We start from the raw sequence: 18,233 nt of genomic DNA, 5'->3' as shown, positions 1-18,233 counted from the left end.
CATGGGAGGGTGAAGCAACTTGACCATCTGTAGTTAGTTAAGCTTTCTGTCTCTTCAAAATCCATGGGCTCCTCATCTCTCTCCATCATGAATATTGAGAACACCTCGGGGTTCCCCCGGAGGAGCTGGTGGGTGCTGCCAGTACAGTAGTTTATTCACTTTAATTTACATTTACCAGAGCTGCCAGCTGAACTCGTAGCCACAAGTTGATCAACGTGCAATGAGTTGGTAGGTGGGTGCTGCCAAATGGGGGTGAGAATGACATGGAGTTGTTCTCTTGGCTGCATCTTGTACATTGCCAATAAGGCAGGTTCTCTTCTCCCTGGCCTATTCTTCTATACAGCTGCCGGCTGATCCCTGAATTAGAGGGTCTGTGTTGCCACTGGGAGCATTGGTTACATTCCAGGGCTTCTTGTCTTGGTCTGACTTCTTTTGCACATACCAGACAAGGACGAAGAACAGCAGAGACAGACATCATGCACAGGTGAAGCAGGTTTGACACTTCAGTGCTTGGGACCCCCATTTATGTGAAGCACTGGAGATGTTTTAACAGAAACCCCCACTGGATAACGCCTCCCACTGTTGAAGTGAGCATGAACAACAGTTGTATCTCACACCCAGGTAGCTAATTGTTCTACCAAACACAACATATCCAGAATGATAACTGTCACTTTGATGTGAACATAAGTAACAGTTTCATGTCACACTGTAATCGTTTCATTAAAGACCACATAAGCTCGTTGATAACCTGACCTATCATGTGGGCATAAACAAGTTTTCATTCTAAACCTGCTAATGGTTTCTCTAAAGAGAACACTGGCAGGATGTTGCCATTGTTGCAATGCAAGTACATGCAATAGCTTTATGTGACACCCTGGTGTCTTTCAACAGAACATAATCAACTTTAATGTGAGAAACTGCAGGTCAGTATCACACTCTGCTGATCCTTATTCATAAACAAAAGCTGCAACACAAAATTTGTTGACTGCATGCACTGTGCACATCATATACCCTGTTGCGTTGTGATTTCGACTACGGAGTTAAGATGGTTTATAGTCTACTCGTATCACCTACCAACTCATTGCACGTTGATCAACTTGTGGCTACGAGTTCAGCTGGCAGCTCTGGTAAATGTAAATTAAAGTGAATAAACTGCTGTACACATACGACCCCCACTGTGGGCAGTCCTTGTTTGCACAGACGTGGAATATGTTGTGTTGGGAAAGAGTTTGTGTGATTTTACTGCTTCTCAATCAGCAAATGTCTGTTGTCAGACTGAGATTACCCCCATACCAGATCTGGATATTTGCTATCTGTGCATGCGCAAAAAACAAGGAGTTTGTCCTATACTGAGTTTACCCTTTTCTCTGTGCGGACCAAAATCAGGTTTAATGTGAATACAAGGGTAAACTCAGTACAGAACAAACTTCCCATTTTTTGCTCATACGCACATAATGACAAATCTGGTACGGGGTCATCTCAGTCTGTGACACTGTGAAGGCACCATAAGATACAGTACTGTCATATGAACACAGTTAAGATGCATGTTCTTTATGCAGGTGTTGCTGCAGTAAATAATTCAGATGGTAGCCTTGGCCATAACTTGTTTTAGGTAATAACAAGGTAATTATGTTCTGCTTTATTCAAGGAAAAGCTGGATAATCGAGGAGAGGACAGGCTAAAGAGGAAACGTCCAGTTCTGGCTGACCCGGCTGTGCGGGAGGACCTCCAAATCAAGAGGAGGATGTTGCAGTTGATGGAGGAGACAACCAGACACAACGCGGACCATATGCAACAGATAAATGCAAACATTGCCTGTTTAACGAATATGATTCAGGACAGCTTTTCCTTGATGCGTGAATTATTACTTCAATCACGCAATGCACAACCCCACAGCAGCAGCAGTGGTCGGTGTGGACAAGTTCAAGAGTCATCAGTTCTGGTTCCGGGCACACAGGAGATCAAGGGTGAAGTCAAAACTCAGAGCACATAAACAAAACCCAGGTCATAGAAATAACAACATATGACAAGTTTTAGATGTGGAAAAGGGACAGACTGCATAAGTATTTGTGTGATAGGGGTCTGCCGGGTCACTGGAAAGATGAACTTATAGCCACGTTATGGGGCTCACTACTTCAACATTCCACTGAAATCTAGTGCTAAGGATGAAGAAAAGAGACTGGAAATTTTTTTGCGCACGGGACAAGTTCTTATAACTGCGTCCGTTAATCTGTACATATACAAAAGTTGTCTTCATTCAAATATTACCCATATGCTATTTACTGTAATATGTACATGCAGTTATAAAGTTGATAAAAATATCTTCCCCACACATAAAAACTTTCCAGTCTGGAAACACAGATCTGATTGGTATGGAGGACTACTTGAGGTGATTTGCAGAATGGCTGGGTGGGGGGAGCCAGAGGTAAATGGACTGCATTTATATAGCGCTTTTCCATCTGCATCAGACGGTCAAAGTGCTTTACAATTATGCCTCACATTCACCCCGATGTCAGGGTGCTGCCATACAAGGCGCTCACTACACAGCAAAAGGAGCAAAAGGGGTTAAAGACCTTGCCCAAGGGCCCTTAGTGATTTTCCAGTCAGGTGGGGATTTGAACCCATGGTCTTCTGGACTCAAGCCCAACACCTTAACCACTAGACCATCACATCCCCTTAGAGGTGTCACTATGACGTGAACCACAATGTAAATATGATACCAAAAAGTGTTTGGTGTGAGTTTAGCCGTGTTTCAATTCAGATGTGTGGGATTTGATGATATTGATAAGCGGGATTTGTCTATATCGTGTAAAATAAATAACATACATATACTGGTTATTGTCATTGTCTTTTAATATGCATACTGTAAAAATTCATTTTATTTAAATTACAGCATCTGTATTTTCTAATGTACACAATGTATTCATTGACTGGCTTATTTCACATTCTGGCTATTTTGTGTTTTAGCATGTTGTGTAGATCTATGGAAGACATCATAGAACTTTCAGTACTATAAAGTTGTATAATTTCAATATGAACTCATGCTTTTGATAAGTTATTTTTACTGCATTTGAGGTTTGTAAAATATAAAGATGCTAAAATGAACCTGTTTGACAGTAGTGCTTGCTTACTCTATCAAACATATTCCATACACAACTATAGTAGCTGCCATATATTCAAAGCCAGTAATTTTGTGTGTGTATACTTCATACGACACCGCACCTCTCTATAGCAGTCTTCTTGCACACCCTAATCTCCAAGGAAACCTGTCTGTAACATGCCCACCTGAACATTACACATCAACGCATACACAGGACGCTTGCCGGCGGCAAACACCCCCATGTTCTCTGTGGTAAGCGCTGTTGCTGTTCCAATTGCAGCTGCACTGTGCTAACTCACAGTTGGAGCATAGGGGAAGCTGGGGCACAATAGATCAGAAATGTTTGTGGCAGCATAAACACATTATGCATAGGTTTAGGTCATTCTATTGTGGATTTAATACAGCAAGTTATTGTTTATAAGGCTGTTATTTATGTTTTCCCAAGTGTAATTTACAGGTGTGTAAAATCGATTATTTTTTTCCACTGTGCCCCGGACATTAATTTACGGGGCACAGTGAATCAACTTGGAATATAATGAAAAAAACACGATTATAAAGATTTCTTCAAAATTATTAAATATATGCTGATGCATATACAAACTATAATCCAGCAAACCAGTTATGTAATGTGTGAGTGTCTTATATAGTGATATAAGTCCTTTAGAAACTATTATAAATATAACTGTCAAACGTGAAAAGTTTATATACACAAATTATAGAAATAATTAATGGAAAAATAAATACTATAAGCTTCAACAAGTAATGTTTGTCATCCACTTGATACTGGGGCTTAGTAAATCACTTTCTAGATTGATTTACTGTGTCCCCATTCACTGCCCCCGGGTGCATGTGACACACGGGTCATGTTATCAAATAGCTGATAGTCTGGAGAGGACATAACACATGCTCATCAGTTGGACAGAGTAGTCTTCTAATAATTTTTTGGGCCACCTTTCCTCTCTTGTAAGAAACATAGTAGTGTTCAGAATAATAGTGCTATGTGACTAAAAAGATTAATCCAGGTTTTGAGTATATTTCTTATTGTTACATGGGAAACAAGGTACCAGTAGATTCTCACAAATCCAACAACACCAAGCATTCATGATATGCACACTCTTAAGGCTATGAAATTGGGCTATTAGTAAAAAAAAAAAAAAAAAACGTAGAAAAGGGGTGTTCACAATAATAGTAGTGTGGCATTCAGTCAGTGACTTCGTCAATTTTGTGGAACAAACAGGTGTGAATCAGGTGTCCCCTATTTAAGGATGAAGCCAGCACCTGTTGAACATCCTTTTCTCTTTGAAAGCCTGAGGAAAATGGGACAAGACATTGTTCAGAAGAACAGCGTAGTTTGATTAAAAAGTTGATTGGAGAGGGAAAACTTGTACGCGCAGGTGCAAAAAATTATAGGCTGTTCATCTACAATGATCTCCAATGCTTTAAAATGGACAAAAAACCAGAGACGCGTGGAAGAATGGATAGAGGAATAACCAGAATGGCAAAGGCTCAACCATTGATCAGTTCCAGGATGATCAAAGACAGTCTGGAGTTACCTGCAAGTGCTGTGATAGTTAGAAGACGCCTGTGTGAAGCCAATTTATTTGCAAGAATCCCAAAGACACTGACATCCACAAAAATTACTTTTGATAGGAAAAAACTGACTTCACTTGCCACTTAGTTTTACCCTGAATGTATCCAAAAACAAAACACTAATTTATAAGGGAGATGTCTTTATGCATAAAAATATGGCATAACTGCTGCAAATATATATGTAGTTTTTCAGATATAGCTACTGATTCACTGTGCCCCGGTTTCCCGTACACTTTGTAAAATAGAAAGGACCACAGGGGCAGTCTTTGTTAAGTGTCAAGGTACTTTGTGAGCACTCTCCTTACTCTCTTTCCCCCCTCCTCATCACCACTTATAACATGGTTGTTGTATGATGTAGGAGGCTGCAAGTCTTTATCACCTTGTGTTGTTACCAGCACAGAGTGATCATCTACAATTTCCTCACTGGCCTCACAGAAGTTGTGGAGAACAAAGCAGGCATAAATAACATGGGGCAGGTCATCCAAGTTGATGTCCATAGGCCTTTTTAGTGCAGCAAATCTGGCTTTGAGTTGACCAAAAGCACACTTGATGACCATGCGTGCCCTGCACAGACATCGTCCAAAGTTCTGTTCCTGAGGTGTGGAGCCACCATTAGAATATTCCTTCATCAGGTAAGGCAGCAGAGGGTATGCTGGGTCACCAAGAAGAAAAATCGGTATGGCCTCCTCATCGTCCACAATCTGCTTCTTCAGAGCAGGGATCTTGCCAGTCTTAAAGTACATGTTAAGCTTTGAACTGTCAAAGACCTGTGCATCATGCGCACGCCCAGGCCACTTGACCACGACATCCATGAATCTGTGCCTGTAGTCGCAGGCGGCCTGCACATTAAGGGAATGTCTGCCTTTCTTGTTGATGTAGTTCATAGAGTTGGTTGGTGGCTGCTTTATTTCGATGTGGGTGCAGTCGACCGCTCCCAAACACTGCGGCATCCCGTGAGCACGAAGGAAGCCCAAAATCACTTTCTCTGCGTCGGTCTCTGTAAAAGGCAGCTTAATGTATTTTGGACCCAGGTGGAAGGCGATCGCTTTGCATGTCTGTCTAACGACGACGGACACAGCCTGTCGCGACACGCCGAAGGTGCCAGCGGTCTTCCGCAGTCTCCCCTCGTCGCTCAAGTGATAAGCGTTAATGCTACCTTTTTCAGTGCGTCAATTGGTGCCCTCATGTTTGTTGTTTGGCCCTCGATATGCGGGCGAAGTTCTTCGGTCAGGGCGACCAGAGAGGCTCTGGACATGCGGAAGTTCTCCCTCCACTCACTGTCCTCGACATTGCCATTAGCAAAGTTATCCCACCAGCCGCTGGTTCTACCAGGTCTCACCCAAAGTTTCCTCTGGTTGCCCTTCTGGTTGCTCTCCGTGGTGAATCTAATAACATGTGGCGTATGTTGTTAGCCATGATCATTTGCTGCTTATTGTAGTAGAAGAGGAGCTGAAGGTTTTGCTGTAGTAGCCCCAATAAGCTCAGTAGCTTTAGCAGCACGACTACAAGCCTGTAGTCCGCCATTGTTGTTGTTACGTAACCTCGTACCGACGGGGAGGGCAGAAGTTATAGAGGTGGGGCTATGACGTCACCGTGTCGGAAAACATTAAAATATTGCGTTAAGAATATGTATTTAATAAACGTAATTATATTTTTCTGAAAAAAATGAATGTATGTATTTTGAACAGCAAAAAAAAAAGCCACAGGGTTCGGCTTTTTTAAAGTGAAAACTTTTGTTTTTTTTATTTTTATTTCTTAAACCCGGGGGCGGGGGGGGGTGTTCTGTTTGTGGACAGGAGCAGCCCATGAGCAAGTCTTTTTTAAAAATTGTATTTATTTATTTATTTGAAAAATAAAAATATACGGCAACAGTTCACACAAAGGCACGAGTACAAAGGACTGAGACAAAGGAGCAAAATAAAATACTAAATAAAGATAAAAGGATAATTAAAGGGATCAAAGGCTCATCTCGAGTTGTAACAATATTAAAGAGAATAAATGAAAGGCTCTCTTTAGCATATTGTCGAGCTTTGGACAAAGTACTATTCATTTCAACGATGACCCATACATGGATCAGTTTTAAAGTATTTCTGAATGAAACATTTCCAAGATAAGTTAAAATCTTTAACATAAGAGTTGTCTTAGGCCAAATTTATTTGCTTTCCAGGTTAAAGGAGGCATCATACTTCAATCCAAAAGACTGTACTGCACTGGATAACACAGAAAAAAAAACACAATTATTCCAAATTTTGCATATCTTCTCAGAATACACAGTTTTTTACTTCAGAGTGAAATTTCAATCTTAAAAACTTGTTGGTTGGATAAATCTCGTTTCATATTTTGAACAGGAGCTGTCTGATTTAAAGAGAGGAAATGGTAGAGTTTATTATTTTAACCTCCTCCATCTCAAACTCCTTCAGTATGGAGTTCCTTTTGACAGCATTAGGGAAAAAAATCTTTAACCAAATATTTCTGATAGTTCTGTTTGTATATTTGTCATCAAAAAAGTTGATTCCTGTCTCATCTCTGGTAATTTGTAGAACTTTTTCAATAGGGGTGTTCCTATATGTTTAATATTGCAATAACCACAAAAGATAAGGGGTAGACACTTGATACAGTAAAGTAAATGTATAAATATTTAAGTCTGGCAAGCTGTTGAGTTTAACTAATATTAGCTATTTATAATAGAAACTCGTGTAATTTATAAATATATACTAACACCCACAATAATGGTGTTGTGGTACATTCCATTCAGTATCATTTCCGGTGTTTCCGTTGACATACACGTGAGGCAAAACAAAAAGTTTGACATTGAAAAAAGTGGTAAGTGGAGCTGTTTATAGTTGATTAAACTTAAATTAATATGTGTTATTCAAACATGATCAGGAATTACGTGTTTGTCGCTAAACAGTCGTACAGAGGCTTGCTATCCTGTTAGCTTGAATCACATTAGCTTGGTACAGTCTGTGGGTACAGCGTGTTCGCGAGCCTTACTTTGACCATTTACTAAATGTAAATCATTTTAAAAGTTTGTAAATTGGACTTGTCCACTCAGAGAATGCATACACCTCCTCAAAAGCTGAAAAGTGTTTGACTAACTACTGCAATTTGGCGCCTGTTTGCCTGAGTAGTATTCAAAGTATATACTTCAGAATCAGAAGTTTATTGCCATTGCCAGTGAACAGGATCACAGACTAGGAATTTGCTTCGGTTACAATGGTGCAACATTAAGAAGAGATAAAATGCTAAGATAAAATATAACATATGTGTCAAATAGATAAAATATAAGATAAAAAAAAGAAATATGAAAGGCTGTGTGCAACAGAAAAAACAGAGAAACAGAAAAAAACAGTGCAGTGGGAGGAGTGCATTTAAAAACCAAAGTACACTGTCTAAAGTGACCTGTGATAAAATGATAAAGTGACAGAGGTTAAGCTTAAGGTGACTGAGTTATGAGGAGTTCATGAGTCTAACGGCAGAGGGGAAGAAACTGTTCTTATGGCGGGAGGTTTCTGGTCCGGATGGACCGTAGCCTCCTGCCCGAGGGGAGTGGTTTTGAACAGACCGTGTGCAGGGTGAGAAGGGTCAGCTGTGATCCGACCTGCTCGGCCAGAGTCCTGGAGACGTGCAGGTCGTGGAGAGATGGAAGGCTACAGCCGATCACCTTCTCAGCAGAGGGCCACAATGCGCTGCAGTCTGTGTCTGTCCCTGCTGTGCCCCCGGCGTACCACACCGTGATGGAGGAGCAGAGGATGGACTCTGTGGCCGTTGTAGAAACTGCACCATCAGCTGGACAGGCAGCTTGGCCTTCTTCAGCTGCCGCAGGAAGTACATCCTCTGCTGGGCCTCTTGATGAGGGAGCTGATGGTTGACTCCCACTTGAGGTCCTGGGTGATGGTGGTGCCGAGGAAGCGGTGACAGACCACAGTGGTGATGGGGCTGTTGGTGAGGGCGAGGGAGGGCAGGGGGGCTGTGGCTTTCCTGAAGTCCACGATCATCTCCACTGTTTTCTGGGCGTTGAGCTCCAAGTTGTTGCTGCTGCACCAGGTCACCAGTCGGTCCACCTCCCTCCTGTAGGCAGACTCATCCCCATCCGAAATGAGTCCGATGAGGGTGGTGTCGTCCGCAAACTTGATGAGCTTTACGGAGTCGTGGCTGGAGGTGCAGCAGTTAGTGTAGAGGGAGAAGAGCAGAGGGGAAAGTACACAGCCCTGTGGAGATCCTGTGCTGAGAACCCGAGTGTTTGAGACATTTTTTCCCAGCCTCACACGCTGACTCCGGTCCATCAGGAAGTCTGTGATCCACCTGCAGGTGGAGTTGGGCACGTGGAGCAGAGAAAGCTTGTCCTTAACCAGTTTATATTAAGGCAGTGGCTATTTTGCTGGATACGGCAAACACGCACCTAGCGCTATTTGACCGGATCTCCTCGCTGATTGCCTAGTTCAAATGATGTCATCGTAGAGCTTATTTCAACATGGCGGCGCCCTTGGCGAAGCTGAACTGGACGATATTTCACCATACGCAGCACCAGCAAAACGGTGGGTTGCGCTGTTTTGCCGGCTGTCTAAATTTATTCATGACGGACAAAATTGAACGGCCACGGTAGGGTGGGAACTTAAAGGCTATCAGAGTTTAAGATCTCCTTATTTCACATTCATAATATTAATAATTTTCATTAGCTTTCTAGCTTTTCAGGAAGTGAAGTTAATAAAAAGATTATCCTGGCATTTATAGGACATCACCTTTAATAATTTTTCTGAGTGTAAATAATTTAATATTGGAACATCAAATTTCTACCCTTAGTGTACCCCACTGCTACCCTTGATTGTGATCTGGCTGAAAGGGGTTGTTCTACCACTGTGTAGCCCTGAGTTTTATTCCCTATCATTTTCATGGGCTTCATATTACGGAAGCTGAGGATAAGTACCAGTGGACCTCAGGGTTTATACAACCCCTGGCAAAAATTATGGAATCCACCGGCCTCAGAGGATGTTCATTCAGTTGTTTAATTTTGTAGAAAAAAGCAGATCACAGACATGACACAAAACTAAAGTCATTTCAAATGGCAACTTTCTGGCTTTAAGAAACACTATAAGAAATCAAGAAAAAAAGATTGTGGCAGTCAGTAACGGTTACTTTTTTAGGACCAAGCAGAGGAAAAAATATGTAATCACTCAATTCTGAGGAAAAAATATGGAATCACCCTGTAAATTTTCATCCCCCCAAATTAACACCTGCATCAAATCAGATCTGCTCATTGACATTGACCCTATGCCATGACATTGACCCTATGTGTCTTTTTGCAAGGAATGTTTTTGCAGTTTATGCTCTATGGCAAGATGCATTATCATCTTGAAAAATGATTTCATCATCCCAAAACATCCTTTCAATTGTCCAAATATCAACATAAACTTGTGCATTTATTGATGATGTAATGACAGCCATCTCCCCAGTGCCTTTACCTGACATGCAGCCCCATATCATCAATGACTGTGGAAATTACATGTTCTCTTCAGGCAGTCATCTTTATAAATCTCATTGGAAAGGCACCAAACAAAGTTCCAGCATCATCACCTTGCCCAATGCAGATTCGAGATTCATCACTGAATATGACTTTCATCCAGTCATCCACAGTCCACAATTACTTTTCCCTTAGCCCATTGTAACCTTGTTTTTTTCTGTTTAGGTGTTAATGATGCCTTTCGTTAGCTTTTCTGTATGTAAATCCCATTTCCTTAGGCGGTTTCTTACAGTTCGGTCACAGACGTTGACTCCAGTTTCCTCCCATTCGTTCCTCATTGTTTTGTTGTACATTTTTCGATTTTTGAGACATATTGCTTTAAGTTTTCTGTCTTGACGCTTTGATGTCTTTCTTGGTCTACCAGTATGTTTGCCTTTAACAACCTTCCCATGTTGTTTGTATTTGGTCCAGAGTTTAGACACAGCTGACTGTGAACAACCAACATCTTTTGCAACATTGCGTGATGATTTACTCTCTTTTAAGAGTTTGATAATCCTCTCCTTTGTTTCAATTGACATCTCTTGTGTTGGAGCCATGATTCATGTCAGTCCACTTGGTGCAACAGCTCTCCAAGGTGTGTTCACTCCTTTTTAGATGCAGACTAACAAGCACATCTGATATGATGCAGGTGTTAGTTTTGGGGATGAAAATTTACAGGGTGATTCCATCATTTTTTCCTCAGAATTGAGTGATTCCATATTTTTTTCCTCTGCTTGGTCTAAAAAAGTAACCGTTACTGACTGCCACAATCTTTTTTTTTCTTGATTTCTTATAGTGTTTCGTAAAGCCAGAAAGTTGCCATTTGAAATGACTTTAGTTTTGTGTCATGTCTGTGATCTGCTTTTTTTCTACAAAATTAAACAACTGAATGAACATCCTCCGAGGCCGGTGATTCCATAATTTTTGCCAGGGGTTGTATATGCATTACTTAGACTCAGCTGTCATGTTCAGAAAATGCTTATGCTTTCAATCCGTTTCTCCAACGGCACAGCCGCTGAAGTAGATATTGCTATGTGAGAACAATCAGTCATGCAACATTTCAGTTGTGAAAGAGATAACTTCAGTTATACTGGACTGATTGTCACCAGATTTGGCATATGCATTATGCATAATGACCACAAGAAGGTCAAGGTCACTAGTGTATACTTTATAAAAATGTTTTGAGCACAATAACTTCTTTCCAGGTTGCCTGATTGTCACGAAAAATAGCATGCGTACTAGGCATGGGGACTGCAAGAAGCCTATTGATGTTTGGGATCACAGGTCAAAATCAGTGAGCTGTACTTTGTAGAAGTCTTTTACAGGAACGTGCCACATGTCAGTGGTAGGCTGATCAGTGTTTCGAGGGCACTGCAGGTTAGTGCAGAGTATGCGCTTGTCGTTGGATTGACGTTACAGAACATTGAATGACATGCTCATCAATCATCTGTTTTACAGAAATCTATGGCTTCCTCCTGCGCTCAGCTGTGTCTAAGATGCCGAAGTCTGCTTTGCTCGAAGACAGCGGGTGTGACCTGGCAGTACTCCACTCAAGTCAGACATTGTACATCTGTCACTGGGGGACTAACCCAAATCTTTGCTGGTTCCTTGTTTATCAGTGGGCGAAATAAAAGGCCTCAATGCAGCCAGAGATGGAAACAACAGACGTGCTTTTACAGTGACTTAACTGGCAGAAGTGTGGTCCCAGGAGCCCACGAAAACAAGGAGCTGACAAAAACTGATGCTGTGGCACATAGGAGCCCTCCATTACAATTTGAGGATGCTGTGCCACTGACTGAAAGTCATGTATCATTAGGTACACGCTGATTAGCTGACTTGTTCTTGTTTATGTACATCCATGTTCAGTCAGTATCACTATCTATGATTGTATTTGTATAAGTCTATAAATAGTCACATATGATTAGTTTGTGTAATATTGTTGATTTCAATGATTTGCCACATTAAAATTCAGGAAACTGAGAAATACCATCACTGTTTTTGATCCTAAGGACATAGTCATATTGCTCATCTTGCTGCCCAACAGTTCAGAGTAAAAATGAAATTTGCAATGATAGAAAATTCCAACAGCAGGATCTGAATGCATATTTTGTTTTTTTGCTGTTTTTTTAAGTAATTAACTTATACCAGTCGATCAAGTGATTAGTCATGTTGACAGCATTAAAATCATTTAGTTTTCTTGACGTAGACTTGAATTGGTTATGCTGTCATAATTTACTAAAATTGTCTTCACCAGATCTGGATGTCGCTGAATTTTCAGCATTGGAGGAGATCAATGATGAAGAGGCTGTTAGTGTTACTGTCCCTCCTGCCATACCTCCAGCCTCCACCTCTCTCAGAGATTATGTTGACAAGTCTGAGACCCTCACCAAGCTGGTACAGTTAGGTAATCAACTGTAGACTCTATACTGTGAATAATAACTTATGTCATTGATTTAAATAGGCTGGACATTTGGACACAGAACTATAAAGGTATCTCTTTATAAAAGGTATGGTTCAACCAAAACACAGAATTTATATTCTCACTTTTACCATCAGTATGTAACAGAGGTGGCACAAAGTCACCATCAAGCCACTCTCAAGTCATGAATCAGCAAGTCCCAAGTCGAGTCTCAAGTCATAATGACCACCAGTTGTTTGCAAGCTGACTTGACTTGGGACTTGCATATTGATGACTTTAGAATGACTAAACAGTGACTTCGTCCCACCCTTCCAGTTTTGGATTGATCTCGGTGTTGTTCTTTTGTGATCTCCACTGCTGTGGATTCTTCACCCAACCTAAAAACACTGGGTTGAATGAAATTAGATTTGTGGATTTTACATCACCTAAAACTACTGCACATTTGAAAAAACTCACCTTCACTTGCATTAAAAACAGAGACTAAGTAGCTGTTGTTTTGGGATAATCCATACATCTCACTGTCAAGTGCTTTCACTTTTTTTGAAAACATTTTGAAGGGTGTACACCAAGTTATTTGATGATTGCCCATTTGTAATTGTTGAGCCTCGCTCTCTCTCGTTGCAGGTGTCAACTTGTGGAAGTTGGAGCAAAGGCCCAACGTGGGTTCCATGCTGCTGAAGCTTGACTTTCAAACCGATGTGGCCCCAAGACTGCTGTTCCTCAAAGATATCGGGGTGGAGGATTCTTGCCTGGGGAATCTCATTACATACAACCCCTTTATTCTGACAGAGGATTTGGAAAACCTACAGACCAGGTAACATGGAAGGATCATCAATAAATCAAATGCACTCATTCAGAATGAAATCACTTGGAGTCTTCATAAACATAAAACCATATTACATGAACACCTTGTCTGAATATACTGGAATTACTTTGGTATGAGTACGATTGTATACAATTTTAATACAACAGAATAGAGCTGTTTGTTTCACTGTAACTTTAGGAGTTTTAATGTGATAAATCAAAAGACTAACAGTGATGAAACAGCAAGAAACACATCAACCAGTGCTTACTGGAGGAGGTAACCATGATGGTAACTATAGTCATGACAGTATGTAGCTTCCTCTGAGTTAGAACCCTTACCAAAAAGTAGTACATGCAAGTATGTTTCAAGTATACTTCCAGTTTACTGTTTATATACTTATCAGTACTATTTTTTGGTAAGGGAAAGCATATTGAGCGTATGCGTTACATGAACATATGTGTGTTCATTCATTTGTGTGTACTGTATGTATATATGAGCACTATAAATCTGTTGTGAGCAGTGCAGCCTCCCAGCATGCCACCTCCATCACCATTCCAACCAACCCTCAGGGTGACCAGGCTGCCCCCAGCAGACCCATAAACCAACCACCCCACTGCACTCAGGTGTATGTGTATGACATGGTGGTACTCGTCTGTGAACCTGCTGCCAATGTTGACCTAACCAGTACCACCCAAGGTGGCAAAACAACACTTAGTTTGATCTCCGTATACCATGGCTGACACAAAATTGTATGATAACCTTGCCAGCTATAGCCAGGTATGAATTTGATTAAAGTTTACAAAGAGGTCAAATTAAACAAACAAATGTTCCAGTCATGTTGTTTATTGAACCACATTATTTGTCTGATCATTCCCAGAAGGTATCGTTTATACTACCAGTGGAGTTATGGGCTAAAAACACTAAAAATGGTGACAAAGGACAATTTCTGTTTGTATTTGCCCTGTCTTTCATATTCAGGGAAACCAACCAGAGCAGCATGAGTTGTTATTGAGCGCCTTGGGGCAACTGTTTGTTGTGATTTGGCGCTATACAAGAAAAAAGTTGATTGATTGATTATTAATGTGGCCAGAACCACGCCCACTGTCTGATAATGCAGAACTGACAACTACATTGCTTATTGATGCAAAGCAGTATTGGGAAAGGGCTGCTGCTCCCTCTGTTGATTATTGGAGCAGCTGCACAAGTATTGTTACTTTTTTTATAAAGGTTTGTTAATGAAAATTTTCTTGTTTTCCCATTATTTCGTTAACAGGGTGGACTATCTCAGGTCACAGAAGTTTAGTCCTGACACTATAGCATCCATGGTGTCCAGAGCTCCTTATCTACTCAATTTCAGCGTGAAGAGGCTTGACAACAGACTGGGTTTTTATCAGCAGCAACTCGGACTCAGTGCTTCTAATGTAAGTGTATTTGGTTGACAAAGATTACATATACATTTCCATGGACATTGCAGCAATGAGTTTTAATTTCATAATAAAGCAGAATGTCTGTTTATAGCTTTCTTGTTTGTTGGATTCTAGACTCGGAACATAGTGTCTCGACTTCCCAGATTACTGTGTGGCAGTTTGGAACCTGTTAAAGAAAATCTGAAGGTAATGAAATGACAAGGTATTACGAGTAGTGATTGTTGTCAGTAGTTAAAGAGTTGTGCTTATTTATGTGTGTCTGCTGTTTTGTGTAGGTGTGTAATATAGAGTTGGGGTTTAAGGAAAATGAGATCCAGCAGATAGTGCTGGCTGTCCCCAAAGTGCTGACTGCCAATAAGATGAAGCTCACCCAAATATTTGACTTCGTCCATAACACCATGCACATTCCCCACCACCTGATCGTCAAATTTCCACAGGTACCTCAAATATCTCATCATCACATGTATTGTTTTTGATGTTGTGGATTATGTAATGTCACAGATATGGTAAAGGTCATTTCCTAGTATAATGTAGGGTTTTTTTTGAGGGGGGTATTATCTATGTATGTTTTGGAACTATTTGAAAATGATTAACAGTGTGTGTCTGTACAAAAAGGTGATCTTCACATATGACTTCCCCCAGGTCCTCAATACCAGCAAACTGCGTTTGAGAGAACGCCATCTGTTCCTCCAGTACCTTGAGAAAGCCCAGTATGACCCAACCCAGCCCAACTACATCTCTCTAGATCAACTGGTGTCCTTACCCAACAACATATTCTGCACCAAGGTGGCTTCTGCAACACTTGAAGATTATTACATGTTTCTGAAGACACTTTGAATCATTATGAGGGATTACAACGGCCCTGAACCACAAAATTATCTGGTTCACAGACTGAATCCCAGAATGTCACGTAACAAATACCCTGTTGTTCACAGGCTCTTAAAGGAGACATTGGCAAAAGAATTCCTAATGTAGACAGAAATTTCTATTGTACAGATGTCATATAAAGTATTTGTATGCAATTCAACTGATCTAGTAGCTGAAACCTGTTTCACACACCGTCCACAGTTATTCACATAAAATGGTGTTTTTGACAAAAAAAAAAGGTGGTCTGAGATTTTTTTTTTTTTTTTTTTTTTTTTAAATAAAAGCCAGGTAAGAATTTATCAAACTTGGAATATCTACAAGCTCTGCAGAGTCTACCTTCAGAATAACTTCAGGCAACAAGAGGAGTGCTTCCCCTTCCTTCCTCTAAGAACTGCACTTATAGCCAACTTAGACAAACATTTATCATGCAACGAGGCAATTTTTAAAAAACTTTCCAAGTAACTTGTGCCATTATAGCTACTGTCCTCAAATATGTTGATTTCATTTGATTTCAGAGAGACAAAGCATACCCTGTGTGCACACAATTAATGTTTTTTTGTGAAATAGTGATGTTATCTCATGTTTTACTTATGACATCACTTACATGTAATGACAAGTGATTAGCTAATTAATAATGAGCTTTGTAACACTTTAATCCGTACTGGTTGTGGAAATATCCTGGAAAATGGTGTTTTTCAGACTATTTTGACATCACTTCATGGCATCTTTGTGACATCATCATAATGTTGCTTACACTGTTTGATGGCAAAGAATTTATTGATTGTTCCCCTTCACATCACCTCTCCAACCCTGTTGGTTTAGGATATATCCTGGAAAATCATGTTTGTAGAGCTACAACCCCTGGCAAAAATGATGGAATCACCGGCCTCGGAGGATGTTCATTCAGTTGTTTAATTTTGTAGAAAAAAAGCAGATCACAGACAAGACACAAAACTAAAGTCATTTCAAATGGCAACATTCTGGCTTTAAGAAACACTATAAGAAATCAGGAAAAAAAAATTGTGGCAGTCAGTAACGGTTACTTTTTTAGACCAAGCAGAGGGAAAAAAAAATATGGACTCACTCAATTCTGAGGAATAAATTATGGAATCACCCTGTAAATTTTCATCCCCAAAATTAAAACCTGCATCAAATCAGATCTGCCCGTTAGTCTGCATCTAAAAAGGAGTGATCACACCTTGGAGAGCTGTTGGACCAAGTGGACTGACATGAATCATTGCTCCAACATGAGAGATGTCAATTGAAACAAAGGAGAGGATTATCACCCTCTTAAAAGGGTAAATCATCATGCAATGTTGCAAAAGATGTTGGTTGTTCACAGCTGTGTCTAAACTCTGGACCAAATACAAACAACATGGGAAGGTTGTTAAAGGCAAACATACTGGTAGACCAAGGAAGATATCAAAGCATCAAGACAGAAAAAGCAATATGTCTCAAAAATCGAAAATGCACAACAAAACAAATGAGGAGCGAATAGGAGGAAACTGGAGTCAACCGAACTGTAAGAAACCGCCTAAAGGAAATGGGATTTACATGGGTGATTCTTTAACTATGGGCACTATTGGCCTTGTAAATGTAATTTCCACCACACCATTGCCTTACAATATAAAGCGCCTTGGGGTTTGTTGTGATTTGGCGCTATATACATGTGCTCTGATGTCACTGTTTATCTCCATAGAAACTACCCAAACAATCTTTCATACAAACTGTTTAAAGGGACATTACAGTGTTGTGGTGGAAATTACGGCAATAGTGTGGGACAACTACATTTTGTTTAAAAAAAATCACAACAGTTGTATGACATTGAATACCCCAATTATGTTTTGATTATTTTACTGATATTTTATTCAGAGATATTTTAAAACATTAGAAAAAACATTTCTTTACCATTCATTTTTATCATTGAAGATCAAAAGTCTGGGTGTGGGACAAGCACAAAACAGCAATATTTGCATATAATGATGCTGAAAAAAGGTGAAAAAGTCATCATAGACTACTAGAACAAATTTCTTAACACACTTTCATTGTAAAGATAACTATAAAAGTGTGAAATTTCCCCTTTTTTCTGTTTTTCATACAATATGATCAAAGGACATAAATGCCTGCAGTCTAAGAATCATCCACATACAGAAAAGCTAAACAAAAGCCATCATTAACACCTAAACAGAAAAAAACAAGGTTACAGTGGGCTAAGGAAAAGCAATCGTGGACTGTGGATGACTGGATGAAAGTCATATTCAGTGATGAATCTTGAATCTGCATTGGGCAAGGTGATCATGCTGGAACTTTTGTTTGGTGCCGTTCCAATGAGATTTATAAAGATGACTGCCTGAAGAGAACATGTAAATTTCCACAGTCATTGATGATATGGGGCTGCATGTCAGGTAAAGGCACTGGGGAGATGGCTGTCATTACATCATCAATAAATGCACGAGTTTACGTTGATATTTTGGCCACTTTTCTTATCCCATCAATTGAAAGGATGTTTGGGGATGATGAAATCA

At 40.2% G+C, this 18,233-nt stretch overlaps 1 protein-coding gene and 1 long non-coding RNA gene across 2 annotated transcripts in view; one reads left to right on the top strand and one right to left on the bottom strand.

Annotated features, from left to right (window-relative positions):
* The first annotated feature begins 7,435 nt into the window (after positions 1-7,435).
* mterf3 (mitochondrial transcription termination factor 3) lies at positions 7,436-15,901 on the top strand. Its single transcript, XM_034160641.1, has 8 exons — positions 7,436-7,513; positions 11,649-12,006; positions 12,445-12,594; positions 13,234-13,423; positions 14,688-14,835; positions 14,956-15,027; positions 15,117-15,278; positions 15,484-15,901. The coding sequence occupies exons 2-8, from the start codon at positions 11,655-11,657 to the stop codon at positions 15,676-15,678; spliced, it is 1,269 nt and encodes a 422-aa protein (XP_034016532.1). The 5' UTR covers positions 7,436-7,513; positions 11,649-11,654; the 3' UTR covers positions 15,679-15,901.
* LOC117501689 overlaps positions 15,661-18,233 on the bottom strand; it is a 21,280-nt gene continuing 18,707 nt past the window's right edge. The window contains exon 4 of the long non-coding RNA XR_004558064.1: positions 15,661-15,779. This is a non-coding gene — a long non-coding RNA (uncharacterized LOC117501689). The remainder of the gene's footprint in view (positions 15,780-18,233) is intronic.

The sequence above is a fragment of the Thalassophryne amazonica genome, chromosome 20 (assembly GCF_902500255.1).
Source record: "Thalassophryne amazonica chromosome 20, fThaAma1.1, whole genome shotgun sequence".
Lineage (NCBI taxonomy): Eukaryota > Metazoa > Chordata > Actinopteri > Batrachoidiformes > Batrachoididae > Thalassophryne > Thalassophryne amazonica.
The sequence above is the reverse complement of the archived record's forward strand: the minus strand, read 5'-3'. Positions and strand labels throughout refer to the sequence as shown.